Genomic DNA, 17,238 nt, shown 5'->3' on the forward strand with positions numbered 1-17,238 from the left:
GATTCTTACCTTTACCTAATCCCATCACTCAATCATTTCATAATAAAAATAGACACTTTTTAGCTAAAGAAGCGTATGCATATCAGCATATGCGGCAAAGGCAAAGTCAAAGCTATCATCTCTTTAACCAAAAGTTGAAAAAATGGCTGCTCTCATAATTGTCGCTGTCATGATGCTCGTCTATAAATCTCCCGTCATGGCGACCAGTCAAAGTTCTCCACATTCTTTCTCAATTCCTCATCGTTCGCTTTTTTCAGGCGCAATAATCAGCACAACTCGACTTCCTCCGTCCTTGCAGTTTCGTCTTTTTTCTTCAAGGTTGTTCACCAATCCGTCAACGATTTCCAACACCCTTTAGCGTCTTTTGTGTCAGGTCAAACATTTGGAATCTCGTTTACTGCAAATCTATTATCTTTTCACCTTTAGCTTCCAGAATTATAATTGCTTCTTTTAGAGTCCGAAATCAGTTGTTTCAGTCTTTCAGATATTCTTCTTGCGTATTTAAGGGAAAGTTTTATATAAATTTGCAGCATAATCATGTCCTCTTGGTCAAGGGTTTGGTTGCTTGGATCGTATTTATGGGTTTTGTTATCTTTGTCTTATGTACATGGCCAAGTCACGGATCCTCAAGAAGGTATTGCTTCAATTGGGTTAATTTCTTGTTCATGTATTTAATTTTGCTGTCTTATTAAATGGGGATCTGCCACTAGTTGAATAATATTCAATAATCCAGCAATTATATTGAGTGATTTTGACACCAATACAAATTTTTTTATGCAGTTCGTGCATTGCTCAACATTAGGAGAAGCTTGATTGATCAAAATAGAAATCTCAGTAACTGGGATCGCAATGATCCTTGTACGTCAAATTGGACCGGAGTCAATTGCTACAATATGACTATGAATGATAGCTATCTACATGTCAAAGAACTGTATGTTTTTTCAGCTTTGATTTTTCTCAAGTTTGATAAAGAAGAGTTAGGTATTCTTGGTCAATCATAGCAAAATAACATGAGGCAGTAAACATATTTTTATGCAGGCAACTGCTAAATATGAATTTATCAGGCACTTTATCTCCAGAGCTTGGGCGTCTATCTTATCTTCAAATTTTGTAAGCTAGCTTGCCTCTCCTTGTAACTCTACCATCATAGTTCAATATTTACCTTGCGTATTCTTTTCCCAACAGGGATGTTATGTGGAACAAAATAACTGGTAATATACCAAAAGAGATTGGCAATATTGCATCTTTAGAACTCTTGTAAGTATTTCTAACACAACTGCTGGATACTTGCATTTCTCCTATTTTAATAATGTGGAGATTCACTTATCTCCAGATTTCTCATATTTTATTGATTCCTCTGCTTTTTGTAGGCTTCTGAATGGAAATCAACTTTCTGGGCCAATACCCGATGAAATTGGCTTCCTTCCGAACTTGGACAGAATTCAAATAGATGAGAATAACATTTCTGGACAAATACCTATTTCATTTGCAAACTTGAACAAGACAAAGCACCTGTAAGGGCATTAACACTACTAGCTCATTGTTTTCCTAATTTAAGCTGCATTACAATCATATTCTCTTGGTAGCCATATGAACAACAATTCGCTTAGTGGACAAATTCCACCTGAACTATCTAGACTGCCTAATCTTGTTCACTTGTAAGTCAGTTTTTTCTTATGTCTCCTGATAAATTGTGAATGCATTGAAAGATTCTAACAGTGTTGAAAGTTCAGGTTGCTTGACAACAATAAATTATCAGGATATCTTCCACCCGAGCTTGCAAATCTCACGGAGCTTCGGATCCTGTATGTTTCCTTGGCTTTATATATCATATCATCATTGTTTACTTATTGTTGGATGTTGCCACTTTGATTGAGTACGGTAGAGTTGTTCTTGCCTGAAATTCATGTTGAGTCTCATGTTGTTTTCAGTGAGTCATTAAGAGCTTGTTTAATCTTGGATTAATTGTGTTTTTATTATAAAAAAATCTCACTCACATCACCTATCATTTCAATTATCAAATCACTTCATTAACTAAAATACCCTTACTTTAATTTTTATAAAATTATAATTTTAAATACAAAATAACGTTTTAGTAATTTAACCCAAATAATCCAAAAAACCTACTTTTCCATCAAACAACATTTTGATTACATGACATTCAAATAACCCCACATGTAACAAGCTCTCATGTTGTCCACGCACCATCCCGATGCAAGCCAATTATAGAATGACACAAACATTAAGAGAAAATAGTGACTTTATTGATTGACCCCTAATGGGGATGAGAAATTACAATAGTTACAATCAGAATTAGGGAGAAGAAGAGATAACCAGAATTAGAGATGAGACTAACAAAATCTAGTCTTTAAGCCTAAAGCCCTAAACTAATCAACCACTAATGTCCTCTAACTTGTGTCTATATATAATATTCATTCCGGGTGTGGGCTAACATATCAATGAGCTTTTAATATTGAAAATCTATAGGTGGACTAACTAAGTTTAGACTGACCCACCATGTTAAACAACGTTTCTTTAAACTATTTACCTTCTTTGGTAGAAAATAAATTCGATTTCTTGACGCTCACCTTCTTTTTCGATGGATCGATGATTTCTCTACTATCATGGTAGATTTGATCCAAATTCTTGAATAATACCTCTTGTTAATTCTGCCCAATTAAACACAACACCCAAATTTCTTTGACTGTTGTAGGAAACTAACCATGCGTGAGCTTCTCCATAGAATTGAAACATGTTTTTGTAGGCTTATCATTCGATTAAGGTGTTGTCAACATAAAAGAACTGCTCGAGTCTAATTATCCACTCTTCTACATCATCCCCTTTGAAGCTAGGAAAATATTTGGCCACACTCCTCCATTCTTTAATCCAAGGAAATGGGAAGCTTTGTTTCTTCGGGTAGAACAAGATAGTCATCATTCTGAAACATCATTCGGTCGGAAAAGGGTCAAATCAGTTATGAACAGTTTCTTCGGTGAAAATTGGATTTTTGGTTTTAAGGTTCTAATTCAATGTTAGAAGCTTACTAATAACTCCTTAAACATGTTAAAACCGATTTGAACCATAACATGAACACTGACTATCAGTCTTAACCAATTCAAACTGGATTTTTCAGATTTTTGAATTTTTATTTTTTTGTAAACATACTTCAAAAGTTTCGGACGATGTTCATCCTGTTCCTAGCAAGAAAGAAGACAAACCAGGGTTGAAATGACGTCGTTTCGGGCCAAATCGCGAACGCTCGTTTAGGCGCAGCGTTCCGTCAGTGTCTTACGTTCCGTCCGTGTTTGGGCTAACGATGTTAGTCCGCGTGTTAGTTCATCCGATGGTCGCGTGATCTGCTGCAGTTGTTTTCTTTGATTTCTACTGCTGGATCACATCCCTTTTTCAGCCTTAAAACTTGTTTGAAATTGATTTTTTTCTTCACTCTTTTGACTTTATTTTTAACTTACAAAATATTTAAATTGACATAATTATTGATTTTGTCTATTTTTAATTTATTTATATTTTGGGTTTTATAAATAATTAATTTGGGATAAATGGATATAACATGTATCTCAAATTATTTATTTAATTTATTTGAACCCTCTAATTAATTTAGGATAAAATAAGTACAACATTTATCTTAAATTATTTATTTTTATCTTATCTTAATTTTAATTTTTTTAGTTTTAATTCTTTTAGCTGGAATCTTATTAAAAATGGGAGCATATGGGTTAATTCGAATCTGAATTAGTTATCAGAAGTAATGATCCTAATTAATTATTTTGATTTGATCTTAAATTTATTTATTTTGAACTTATTTAAAATAATTATTTAATATTTATAGATAGGAGAAACAGAATTTTAGTGTTTACAATATTTATTAATTTATGCTTTTTCATTAATTCTTGAACTATAATTATAAGAGAGAAAAAGTGGTCATAATCCAAACTTGTTAAACTCCTAAATGAATACTTTAAACTGCCAGAATCGTTGTTTTAATCGTGTAACTGAACATTAAAGAAAATAGTGTCTTTATTTATTGACTCCCTATGAGAATGAAAAAATACAATAGTTACAATAATAACTAGCATTTAGCCCGTGCATTTGCACGAGTAATAATATAAAACACCGTAAAAAAAATTACAGATAACATTTTTAATTTTATTTTTAACCGTTTTAAGTTTATGGGTGGGTCAACCCACAATCCGAACCAAGTATCCATTTACTCAACATCATTATATATTAGCTAGTTAAAAAGTTGAACTTATATTAATATAAACGTCCCGCGTTTATCAAATTTGGTGTTGAATTTAAAATATAAAGTCTTTGTAGCCTAGTTGGTTAAAGAGTTGTACTTATTTTGTTAGGTTGCAAGTTCGAAACATTCCTCTAGCATTTTTAATTTTATTTTTAACCGTTTTAAATTTAAAAACGGGTCAACCCACAATCCGACCCAAGTATCCAAATTAACCACAGCTCTCGACCCGGCAATCCGGACACTTTAAAAATTAAGCATCATTATATATATATAGATTAGGGGAAGAAGAGATAATCGAAATTGAAGATGAGACAACCAAATTCAGTCAAAACTAAACTAATCTCCTTTAACTTGTGTGTCTATTTATAATACTCATTCTGGGTGTGGGCTAACATATCAGTTAGCTTTTAATATTGAAATTCTATAAGTTGGCTAACTAATCTAAGACCCATTACTAATTAAAATAAGAATCGGCTGAACTATTTGGAATTAGGATTGAGTCACGTGTCCTCCGTTTGAGTCTGGACTATGTGTGTTTAGTCTTTCAAGGGTTCATCAGTCCCAACTTTTTACTCTGTCTTCTTTCTATGAAACCTTAACATGTATCTTATCTTTTTTCCAGATTAGGGTCTATCATTTATCTCCCTTTAGAAATAACTATATATTCACTAGTTAAATAAGTTACTGTAATTTCTTCTCAAAATATAACACATATGCTGGTTCAAGATAGAAGATATAATTGACAATGGATGTTATTCATTATGCTTGAAACTATTTGATTCTTCTCTTTCATTCGTGTTAACTGTTAAGTCTAAAGGGCAACATTTTGTTTTCCTTTCTCTGTGGTTCTTTTGGCAGGCAACTGGACAACAATAACTTCAATGGGAGTGTTATACCATCTTCTTATGGAAATATGGAAAAGCTGTTGAAAATGTATGTTGCATGTGGTTCTTGAGTTAAATCTCAGTTTATTATATCATTATCATCGTTATTCTCTTCCCTCATCTATCAGTATCTCTTAATACACAGTCACCATCAGGTCGATACACTCACATAATAATTAAGCGCATCAAACAACAAGGATAAACTCTTACTTATATCATTTGTCAATCTTGGAAAACATTCTTCAGCAGTTCATCAATCTGCATAAATAATTCTTTTTCAAGCTATGGAAGTTAATGTAAACTAGTGTTATTTCTTGTGCCAGGAGTCTCAAAAACTGCAACCTACAAGGACCCATTCCAGATCTTAGCAGGATACCAAGACTTGCTTACATGTACGTTTGATGCTTTTTACAATATCAAACCTATGACTTTCCAAACATTAAATCTTCTCTCTCTTTCATTGATACCTTAATGAAAGGTGAAGACTGCAGTTTCTTGCTCTTTCAGTTGCTTATATAAAACTTATAGTATTTCACTGGTTGTTAAACACATGGACTTTTTAAATTTAACTTAAACTTGAGACGATATTACTTAGGTTTTATATGAACCAAGGTGGAAATCTTCTTTGATATGAGCTGGAAGCAATTATTTCAATCTCCTTCATATATCCTACATTTTATTGTCAATGTGGGCATTTCTATACTAAAAATGACAGTTCATGATGCAGAGACCTTAGTGGAAACCAGCTTAGCGGTTCCATACCGCAGAAAACGCTCTCGGAGAATATGACGACTGTGTAAGAACCATGACGCGTTCTTCAGTTGTATTATTGACTTTGTTGGCACATTAATTCATGACACAGTTGGTTTAATGCAGTGTTTTGTCGTACAACAATCTAAATGGGATCATTTCAACTAACTTTTCTGCTCTTCCTCGTCTAGAAAGACTGTTAGTACTCTTGAAATTTATAATCTTTAATGTTCATTTGGTATCCTTGTTTCACGACTAACATAGTGCTTTTCTGTAGGTCTCTTGGGAACAATTCGTTGAATGGTTCTGTTCCATCTTCAATCTGGCAAAATAGAAACGGACTTATCAGACTTCTTGTGTAAGTTGTATAAGATTCATCTGCTCATGGAAGATATGTGTAGAAAATTGAGCTTTTGAGAGTGAAAGTATAATAATATTATTAAATTATATGAATTTGTGATTACATGAGTAGTGTGGTATATAAAGTACATTGAGTACAATAAAAGTAAAGTAATAACAACAAGCAATACATGCATTGAATATAAATAGAGTAGTGTGTTGAATGTAAATTAGGTGCACCAATTCCAAGGAAGAGAGATAATTCTACACTACTCCACAAGTTGAGTAATAGATATTGAGAGTGTCTAAGTTGCCACATAGTGTCAAAATTCGACTTTGGAGAGTTTGGTGAATATGTTAACATTTGATTGTTTGGCATAACGTAGAGGGGTGAAATAGACCCTTTATTGATGTTTTAAAAAATGAAGTGACGGTCAATTTAATGTTATCAATTTTAGTGTTATCTCCTCATCGATGACACGTTTCTAAAAAAATGTGTCCGGAAGAGGTTAAGCACATAGCCCATAAACACACTTAACCATTTAACCAAGCGCATAATTTGCCGCTTGACGGGCTCGAATCCAGGATCTCTCAAGGAGGCTCGGGATATTGACCTTTTGTTGCCGCTAGACTAGAAGAAGGAGATGACACATTTTTATAGATATTCTGACTTTGTCTGCATGCCCGATATGTCTTCGATAGACGTTTGTATGGAAGAAATTTTGATAATTAATGATTTGTATATGACCTAACACTTTTCCTAAGAGTAATGAGTAATTCAATAGGAAGATGTTACAAGGGGAAAGGATATTAGAACTAATGCACTATTATAGTCACTAGTAGTAGTTAATAGAATAAAGACGAAAAATACGGTAGCAATTATTAGTAACAGAATAAAGCAAAAATAGTTGGGCTTGACAGGAATTGCAACGGGCAGGGAAAAAACATTTAAGGCTAAGCTACTTTGTTAAGTCTTCATGATAATTTCTATTCTCTCTACTTTTACTCTAATCTCTCCTATTCAATTCTCATCTCTTTTATCGGATTGTAGGTACTGTAATCGATTTCTTATTCTCTACTCATCTAAACTCTAACTTGTCTGCAGTTTGGTACTGCCCTATTCTTGAGTTACCTACTATAGAAGTATAATTGAGTCTATAGTAGTGGGATCAGAGCTCGTTCTTGGCAAAATAATGTGTTCAAATTGAGGTTTATAGCCAGATTTGTATTTGAGTCATCCACAACTTCCGGACCTCCGTAGTCGCTGCTTAGAAATAGTTTACAAGTGAAATCGACAAGAGTTAGAGGAGATTACGTATTGAAACGGGAGACTTCACATGAAGAAGAAGAAGTTCCGCAAAAGATGAAGATCGTCGCAGAAATGTATATTGTTTTGGCGCGATCGTGAATATGAGTTTGCGATATTCACACAATTGCGATCAATTATGCGATTGGAATTAGTCGTTCCTGTTTTCTGATTTCGTCCCGATTTTTCCATAGACGAGTGAGTCGGCGCTAGTCTCAGGACATGGAAGAAGTCGCGTTCCAGTTCAAGCACATTAGGCGTCTGGTTAAATTGGTTGAGTGTATTTGCATATTATTGTAAAATAGTAATCAATAACCTTTTCAAACTCATGATAATATTAATAAAAAAAGTAGGTCTTAAATAGTACAGCAAATAACTGCTGTCCTACAAAATAGCAAACACTAACTATTAAGAAAACTATCAAACACGAACACTAACCCACTACTAAATAAACTGTCAAACACTAACCCACTACTAAATAAACTGCCAAACACTAACCCACTACTTAGAATAGTATCAACATAGTCTAACCAACTAATTAAAAAATAACCAACATTTTATTCAAACAAATCCCTCCCTTAAACTAGATTGTATTCTAATTTAACTTTTAGTGACACCCATCAAACTTCTCAAATCTTCAAAAGTCTCCAATTTTCAAAGTCTTTGTCATAATATCAGCCAACTGTTCTTCAGTCCTGCAATGAACAAGGTTTATCAAACTCTCATTGGATAAATCTCTGATAAAGTGATATTGAGTGTCAATGTGCTTGCTCCTTCCATGCAAAACAACATTTTTAGACAATTTTATTGTGGAAATATTATCACAAAAAACTGTAATGCATTTGGATTGTGACTGATGGAGTTTTTGCAAAATTCTTCTCATCCATTGTACTTGACATACTGTAGAAGTGTCTGCCACCAATTCAGCTTCAGTAGAGGAAAGTGTAACAATTGGTTGTTTTTTAGATGACCATGCTACAGCTCCTCCTCCCATCATAAAAACATACCCGATGTGCTTCTACGATCATCAACATCTCCTGCGTAGTCACTGTCTGTATACCCAAGATTTGTTCAAAAGTAACTCTGTCGATTGCTAGGAAGAAGAAGTATTTCACTTTGCAATCCTTGTTCTTCAGTTCTTCAATTTGAGTTTCGCTTAGACGGTCTGCCTCTGCGTGTTCTTCAACATTTTTTTCGATTAGATGCCACATCCCCTCTGTCCTAAGCAAATTTTCCAACAAATCATTCTAGTGGTCATAGTGCTGACCCGTGAAAGTAGGTAATCTTGCGAGGTTGCTGTCGTTCTTTTCGTCCATCCTTGTGAATCGAATGCATCTTACTTCGCTCCTTTCGATTATAAATCAAACTCTCTTTGATTCTGATAGTTGAGCCTGGCTCTGATACCAATTGTAAAATAGTAATCAATAACCTTTTCAAACTCATGATAATATTAATAAAAAAGTAGGTCTTAAATAGTACAGAAAATAACTGTTGTCCTACAAAATAGAAAACACTAACTAATAAGGAAACTGCCTAACACTAACTTACTACTAAATAAACTGCCAAACACTAACCCACTACTAAATAAACTGTCAAACACTAACCCACTACTTAGAATAGTATCAACTTAGTCTAACCAACTAATTAAAAAATAACCAACATTTTATTCAAACAAATTCTAACCGCTATATGCTTAACCCGCGTGAATAGAAAGAGTTGCGGAACCGAGCGTTCTAAAAAAAAATTAGAAAAAACAAATAGTGCACCATGCTATAGTTTTCATTATGATATACAATTACACCTGACATGACATTTCCACGATTAAATAATCACTTTTTTGGGTCTAAGAAAATCCTTGGAGTTTGTTACAACAAGCTTGTCGGACTCCTTTGCCCACAAAAAATAAATAAAACACTTTGCATGTCCAACAACCAACTAAAGAGATTTTACATTTTTTCCAACGCTCTGATGATTATGTTTGCACGTGCAGTTCCTAGTAGGCTATATGCTATAATGTTTTGATGTCTTCTTGCGACTGTTGTGATAGGGATTTGCAGAACAACTTGCTGACAAATATTTCTGGTAGTCTGGATCTACCTTCCAATGGCACTGTTAGGTTAGTTGTTGAAGAAGATTGAATTTTTTCTTCTTTTGAACTCAACTTCTTAATGATAAGAATATTGCAGTTGTGTAGAGTAATCTGGTGTTTTGGCTTAACATTTTCAGGCTTGATGGGAATCCTATATGTTCAAATGGAAGCTTGATCCAGTTCTGTCAAACTCAGAATAGAGATTTCAACAATTTTAATGTCTCAACAAACTCTGCTATTGGTTGCCCTCCATTTGCATGCCCACTCTATTATGAATATGCTCCAGCACCTCTTTCTGGAACTTGCTTCTGTGCTGCACCTTTGCTTGTTGGATATCGGTTGAAAAGTCCTGGATTTTCAGATTTTGTCCCACATGTTCACACCTTTGAGCAGTACCTTACTAGTAGTCTCAGTCTAACTTTTTATCAGCTTAATATTTCTTCAGCAATGTGGGAAGAAGGCTCTCGACTGAGTATGTTTTTGAAGATCTTTCCCCTTAACATTAATAACCTTACACATGAATTCAATTCAAGTGAGGTTATGCGAATTCGTGGCAAGTTCACTAGGTGGAATATTAATCACAGTGATCTTTTTGGACCTTATGAACTTCTCAACTTCACATTGTTGGGCCCTTATGCAAATGGTTTGTTTCTTAAATCTTATCTGACATTCCATCTAAAGCTTTACTCATCCTCTGCATTTGATCATTTTTTTCATAGCTGAGCCCTGAAACATTCTCCCAAAGTTTCCTGACTGAAGATTTTCAAGTGATTAATTAGAATTGATGCATTTAATTAGAATCAATGATATTATGCACATGTCTCTTTAGTACAGTTGTACTTCGAATGTTGTGTATATTTTGATTAATGACTTAACTCTATTTACAAATTTGTTTTAGTGATTTCCTTGCCTCCAACATCTGGAATTAATAAGGGTGCACTAGCTGGTATCATACTTGGAACAGTTTCTGGTGCAGTTATATTTTCTGCAATCGTGTCGATTCTTATATTGAGAGTATACATGAAGAAACATCGTGCAGTTTCAAAAAGGCGTCTATGTAAGTCTCTTACTTGTCTCAAGGTAGCAAAGACAAAGAAAGCTTTCTATTTTATTCCAATAATTTGAAGCTATTAGTTGAATTACTGCTCTGTAACTGTTCCACTTTCCTACTTTATTTCAGAAATATTTGTAAAGAGACAATTTTTCCTGTTATCTTTTGTCTATTTCTGAATGTATTTACAATGTGAAACACATAATAGGTATTTAAAATGTTTTAATCCCTTTAATTCTTTGTAGTGAAACATGTTTGAATGAGTCTGATACATTACAATATGTCAGATAGAAATGCCCTAAAAGGGCTCAGTTGGTAAGGTTGTTAGTGGCACATGGGTAGTTAGGAAATGAAAAAGACTGGAATGCTGTTAGGACAGGTCCATAAAGGGTAAGGGTAGCACAAGGTGGGTATAAAGAAACCATCGTTAGTTGGGGATAAAACATTCAGAAAATAAGAATGTTGTTAACATCTTCTCCTCTATAAATTATCCCTCTATATAAGGGTTGTCTTCGTTTTGGACATTCCTAATAAACATCCCTAGATCTTGTGCAAGTGCTTATTATCAATATAAGGGTTGTCTTCGTTTTCTCACCTAACTATGTATATACATGTGATGACCTTAATGAATAAACATGTACATTGGACATTATATATCCTTCCATCTAAGACTGTGATAATGAAATAAAATTAAATAAATTAGTATCCTCTAATTTATCCTGATTTCAATCAATCCGCTCAATCTGTTCAAGTTAAAGAACTTCTTCCTTGATTAGATCTCAACGGACATATTCCTTATGGGATTTGTGATCTTAATTCTTCAAATAGAAACATTATAACATACTATAATAGTCCAACAATTGTCATCCCATCACAATTGTCTTCAATACTACTTTTATATCGCATACTTAATTAATCAGATTTAATAAACACCTTTCATATCCATAGAGATTAACACATGATTGAATAAAGATGTCTTTATTACATGGCTTATTTCAAATGTAAATATCTCAAATTCCAATAGAGATAGTCTCTGGAGCATTCTAATCTAACAATAACTAGGCCTCATTATCTACAAATAAATATCTATAAAGTATTTAATTCTCATTTTTAACACGTTACTACCATAAGATTATGACCTATTCCATGTTCTGCAGTGTCTAAGATGAACATTAAGATTGACGGGGTAAAAGAATATACTTATCGTGAGCTGGCATCAGCCACACACAACTTTGATAGCTCCAATCAAGTTGGACAAGGAGGGTATGGGAAAGTCTTCAAGGGTAATCTATTTGATGGAACCATGGTTGCTATAAAACGTGCTCAAGCAGGCTCTCTGCAGGGGCAGAAAGAGTTTTTCACTGAAATAGAACTACTTTCAAGGTTGCATCATCGAAATCTTGTGACTTTGATTGGCTGTTGTGATGAAGAAGGTGAACAGGTACATCTACTTATTCTGAGTGCAACAAATAGTCATTTTCTAAACACTCAAAAGAGAAGGTGTTTGATAACTTCACTTTTATTCCCTTCTTTTACATTCAGATGCTAGTTTATGAGTTCATGCCCAATGGTACCCTAAGAGATCACTTATCTGGTATAATTTCCTTGATGCTTTATTTTCACAATTTATCTTTTCATTTTCTGCCTCTTCCCATTCACATTTTCACTTAGAGCTTGTTTGATCTTGGGTTATTTCGGCTACTCAAAAAACATCTTTCACATTACCTATTTTTTCAACTATCAAATCACTTAATTTATCAACTTAAATACCAAAATAGTCTGTAATTTTTTTTTATAGAATTCAAATTTTAAATACAAAGGAATATTTTAATAATTTAATTATTTTATCAAACAAGATTTTTATTTCATAACCTATTTTTTTTTCAAATAACTCACATGAAACAAGCTCTTAGAATTACAAAATATGCTATGTAGATATAGGATTACTTGGCCATTTATCTTGTTATTAATGTCGTCACCCTGCATTTGGACCATAGGAAAGTCAAAAGTACCTTTGGGTTTTGCTATGAGATTGAGGATTGCACTTGGTGCAGCCAAGGGCATACTATACCTCCACACTGAAGCCAATCCTCCAATATTTCATCGTGATATCAAGACTAGCAACATATTGTTGGATTCCAGATTTATCGCTAAAGTTGCAGATTTTGGACTTTCACGACTGGGACCAGTTCCCGATGTTGACGGAACTTTACTTGAACATGTATCTACAATTGTGAGGGGGACTCCGGTAAGAATAAATTCCTCTTATTTATCATTATACATTTCAATATAGATATTTTATTTTCGAACATATAACCTTAATGACTTGATTTTAAGACTACCACTGAGCTATTAGTCTCTACTCTTTCAATGTATGTGTTTAACTACACATGAATATGAACAAAACAAATGCATCATGCACACTAGAAATGCCTATCTAGAGTATCTATTTTTATTGTATGAACTTAAAAAGAGACAGATTCCGCCGAGGAAAGGGTACTTTTCAAGTGAAAAAAATACTTAAGATCGTTCAAGCATTTTCACTAAACGGCATCTTTTTAAAAAAGTTGGAACTCTAGTTTTATTGTTCTTATTAGAAAGATTCATGGAGCGAGAGAGCTCAAACACTGCAGGCCTATTAGCTTGTTTCTAGTTTCTCAAGATTCTGGCTAAAACCATTGTAAATAGGCTCAAAGTCCTCTTGCAGAACCTTATCTCCCATAATCAGATGGCTTTTGTTCAAGAAAGACAGATCTCTAATGCTTCACTCATCGCAAACGAGTGCATAGACTCCGTTATTCGAAAAAAGGAGAGGGGTTGCCTTTGCAAATTAGACATCGAGAAAGCTTTCGATCATGTCAACTGGGACTTCCTTCTTTTTATCCTCAAAAAGATGGGCTTCGGGGAAAAGTGGATCTAAACATGTCTTTGAACCCAGGTTCTCTATCCTTATTAACGGTGAAGTTTGCAGGTTATTTAAGAGCTCAAGGGGTCTTAGACGGGATCCTCTTTCACCTCTTTTGCTTACTATCTCCATGGAAGGATTATCTAAGCTTTTTGAGAGGGCATCCACCGCAAGGATCTTCACAGGGATAAATTTGGGAACATCGAGATGGGCTAACTTCATCACTCATCTTCTTTTTGCAGATGATACACTTTGTCTTGTAGAGCCCACTTCCAATGACCAACATGCTCTTAGGAAGATCCTCATCATCTTTGAGGCGTGTTCGAGACTCAAGATTAATAGAGACAAGTCAGAGCTTTATTTTTATTGGTGACATCCCAAACACACATGCATTGGCTGACATTTTGGGATTCAAAATTGGCCATCTTCCTTCTAAGTACTTGGGCTTTCCTCTTAGATCCAAGACTAGTTGGAGGCCAGATTGACTCTTTGGAAGAACAACTTCTCTCAAAGGGCGGCAAATTTGTTCTCGTGAAGAGCTCTCTTGCCACAATCTCCACTTTCACTATGTCCCTCTTCCCTATCCCAGTTTTTATGACAAACAAAATTGAATCCATCATGAGAAATTTTCTCTAGGGTAACACTAACTCTACAAGGGTCACTCATCTGGTCAGGTGGGACATTACAAAACTTAGCATATCTGAAGGTGGTCTTGGAATCAAAGACAGTCTTTTGAAAAATGTTGTCATTGCCAAGTATGCACTTCGTGATAATGAATGGATGCCTCTTTCAGGGAGATCTCACAAGAGTAATAGCATATGGGGGCACATTACAAGGATGTGGAAGACTCTTTACCCTCTCCTCTCCTCTCCTTCTCAGTGGGAAACAGAAAGAAAATTGATTTCTGGAATGACACGTGGCATCCTAAGGGGAAATTGGTTGAATCATTTCAGGACTTATATGAGATGTCTAATAAAACGAAAACAAGAGTGGTTGACTTCTATAGACTAGTGTTATCTACCATGCGACCATCTAAGGGGCACCAACTCGATTCCTTTGGAAGGAAGTGTGGAAATCCAAAATCCCTTTTATGATTTCATTTTTTGCGTGGGAAGCAATTCATGGGAGAGTTTTAACTACCGTCAAACTTTTAAAAAAAGGATGCATTTGGCCAGTAGGTGTTGTCTATGTAAGAAGAATGAGAAAACTATCGATCATATTCTTCTACGTTGCGACCTTGCCAGAGACATGTGGGTCTGTCTGCAAAACATTCTCAACTTTCAGTGGGAGGTGCCGCTTACCGTCGCTGATTTTTAATAAGGTTTCAATTCGGCATTGAAATTGGAGGATGCAAGATGACATATGACTAATGATGAAGCATAAGTACCCTAATATAATTTGGGTGCATGCATTGGAGTCCAATATACCCCGAAGAGAAATATTTTTCTCTTTCAGCGACTCCATTTTGTTGGGAGTGAGAGCACAAGAGCTTAGATAAATTATGCCCCTTGATGTTAGGAAGTCATCGAGTTTGGAAGATATTAATGCATTCCTGTTATTGCTTTTGAAGGCTTGTTATTGATTTTGGATTAAGACGAAAAGTCTTCAAAGATTTGACAAACTTGCAATTTTTTCTTCAAAAATAGAAAAGCAAGTCGAGTGTAGTCGACGTTAAAGAACACAAACCACCAACTATCATTTAAAGAGTTGGTGCGGGTGGGTACCCACACATCACTACGAATTTGTGAGAATAGTTTAGAGATTTGTATGCACTGCTTGGCAAATATGGCAAATATGTTTCACAATTTGGCAAGTGTCACAATGAAAGGATGTAACGATTTCATTGATAAACTAAGTTCGTAGTAGTTTAGTCAAATACAAAAATATATGTCCTTATAACATTTTTTTATCGCTCGGAATAAAGTTGAAGTCGAGTATCGTTCTCTTGCACTCGAAATCTGTGAAAGAATTTTGATACGCCGCATCCTTGAAGAGTTATGATTGCCTCATAATGAACCCATTCAAATTATGTGTGATAATCAAACCACAATCAATATTGCAAAGAATATGATTCATGATGAAAAACCAAACACATTAAAATTGATCATCATTTCATTTTTTAAAACGTCAATGAATGGTCCATTTCACTCCTTTACATTACAAAGTTGAATTTCTATGAATTATGTTGCAAGTTGGACATTCTTAATATCTACTACCCAACTTGAAGGAAGGTTGAATTATATCTCTCGTCATTGATATTGATGCAACTTACTTGCACTAAACAGATTACTTAACTTATACTCTAACACTTTTTTTTTTTGTTGCCATTTCTTTTTATTGTATTAAATGTCTTTTATATATCACACATTCTCATATAAAATATAAATTATAAATTAATATTTGAATAATATTATAACTTTTTATTCTTAAAATCTTAATATTCTACAAAATTCAAGAATTCTATATTAAAAAAAATGATTGCTTTCTAATCTTTAGTATAACTACTATTGTCTCATTGCAGGGTTATCTAGATCCCGAATACTTCCTCACCCACAAGCTGACATTCAAAAGTGATGTTTACAGCCTTGGTGTTGTATTTTTGGAGCTTCTGACAGGAATGCATCCAATCTCACATGGCAAAAACATAGTTCGTGAGGTATTATTAGTTCATTCTTCTTCAATTTGAAAACAAATAAATAGAATAAACAATAAACAAATAGGAAGATTTTTTTCTTTTTCTTTCAGAAACCCATTTTTTAAAAATAACCTCAAGATCAAACAAGGCCTTAGCTTACCATTTAAACCTAATCTCCTCATATTGAATGTTGCACTTTTATGGCAATACCAAAAATAAAAATATGATGCATTGTTGAACTGCATTAGGTGAACCATGCACATCGAGCCGGTACAATTTCTTCGATAATAGATGATAAAATGGGGTCATATCCATCTGAATGTGTGGAGGATTTTGTGGTCTTAGCCCTAGCATGTTGTCAAGATGAGACCAATGATCGTCCGACTATTACAGAGGTGGTCCAGATTCTAGAAAGTATATGGGCCATGACACCACAGGAATCTGATGTCGACTCCACATCAGAACCTTATTCTAGCAATTCAATTACTCCTCATTCATCATTGGCATCGGGAATTAAAAATCGTGATTTATCAACTGATATCTCAGGCAGTGATCTTGTTAGTGGAACCACCCTTCCTAGTCTCTTACCCAGGTAATAAATACATTTTTCAATCATCATTGTATATTTATTCATCTCTGTAACTATAGCATACTGTAGGTGGAATATTAAGTTTGATATTTAGTCACAGTTAACTTTTTTTGTATGCAATTGTAGCTATTGTTAAGAGAAACATATTGTGGTTGTATAAAATAGTAAATATAAAATTGTCAAGACTCTTAGGCCTTCTTCTCGATTATCATAATTCATTTCTTTCTTAAAACTATCAAAGTACATTTATTTGATCATTTATGATTTAGAAGAAAAACAAAAAGTTTATTTCAAAATAAAAACCCAGATCAATGAAGCCTATACCTTACTATTGTTAGGTGATTCAGTAAATATTAAGAAGAGTAGAAATTAAAGAAAAAAAAATTATTTCATATTTTTGGGATGGCTTAATTAATTTTTGTCTAGATA

The 17,238-nt window shown here is 34.1% G+C and overlaps 1 protein-coding gene across 1 annotated transcript; it reads left to right on the forward strand.

The window, feature by feature from the left end:
* Window positions 1-251: 251 nt before the first annotated feature.
* On the forward strand, window positions 252-17,010 carry LOC124933877 (probable LRR receptor-like serine/threonine-protein kinase At1g06840). Its single transcript, XM_047474319.1, has 21 exons — window positions 252-373; window positions 531-634; window positions 781-931; window positions 1,039-1,110; window positions 1,186-1,257; window positions 1,371-1,514; window positions 1,587-1,658; window positions 1,734-1,805; window positions 5,120-5,194; window positions 5,469-5,537; window positions 5,873-5,941; window positions 6,022-6,093; window positions 6,173-6,253; window positions 9,588-9,656; window positions 9,767-10,272; window positions 10,528-10,686; window positions 11,838-12,121; window positions 12,223-12,274; window positions 12,678-12,928; window positions 16,107-16,241; window positions 16,469-17,010. Exons 2-21 carry the CDS (start codon window positions 538-540, stop codon window positions 16,814-16,816), a joined length of 2,850 nt encoding a protein of 949 aa, XP_047330275.1. The 5' UTR covers window positions 252-373; window positions 531-537; the 3' UTR covers window positions 16,817-17,010.
* Window positions 17,011-17,238: the final 228 nt, after the last annotated feature.

The sequence above is a fragment of the Impatiens glandulifera genome, chromosome 4 (assembly GCF_907164915.1).
Source record: "Impatiens glandulifera chromosome 4, dImpGla2.1, whole genome shotgun sequence".
Lineage (NCBI taxonomy): Eukaryota > Viridiplantae > Streptophyta > Magnoliopsida > Ericales > Balsaminaceae > Impatiens > Impatiens glandulifera.

Coding starts and splice junctions, on each gene's coding strand:
- LOC124933877 (XM_047474319.1), top strand. CDS start 538: ATGTCCTCTTGGTCAAGGGTTTGGTTGCTTGGATCGTATTTATGGGTT. Junction 635..780: donor AGTCACGGATCCTCAAGAAG/GTATTGCTTCAA, acceptor TTTTTTATGCAG/TTCGTGCATTGCTCAACATT. Junction 5,538..5,872: donor ATACCAAGACTTGCTTACAT/GTACGTTTGATG, acceptor TTCATGATGCAG/AGACCTTAGTGGAAACCAGC.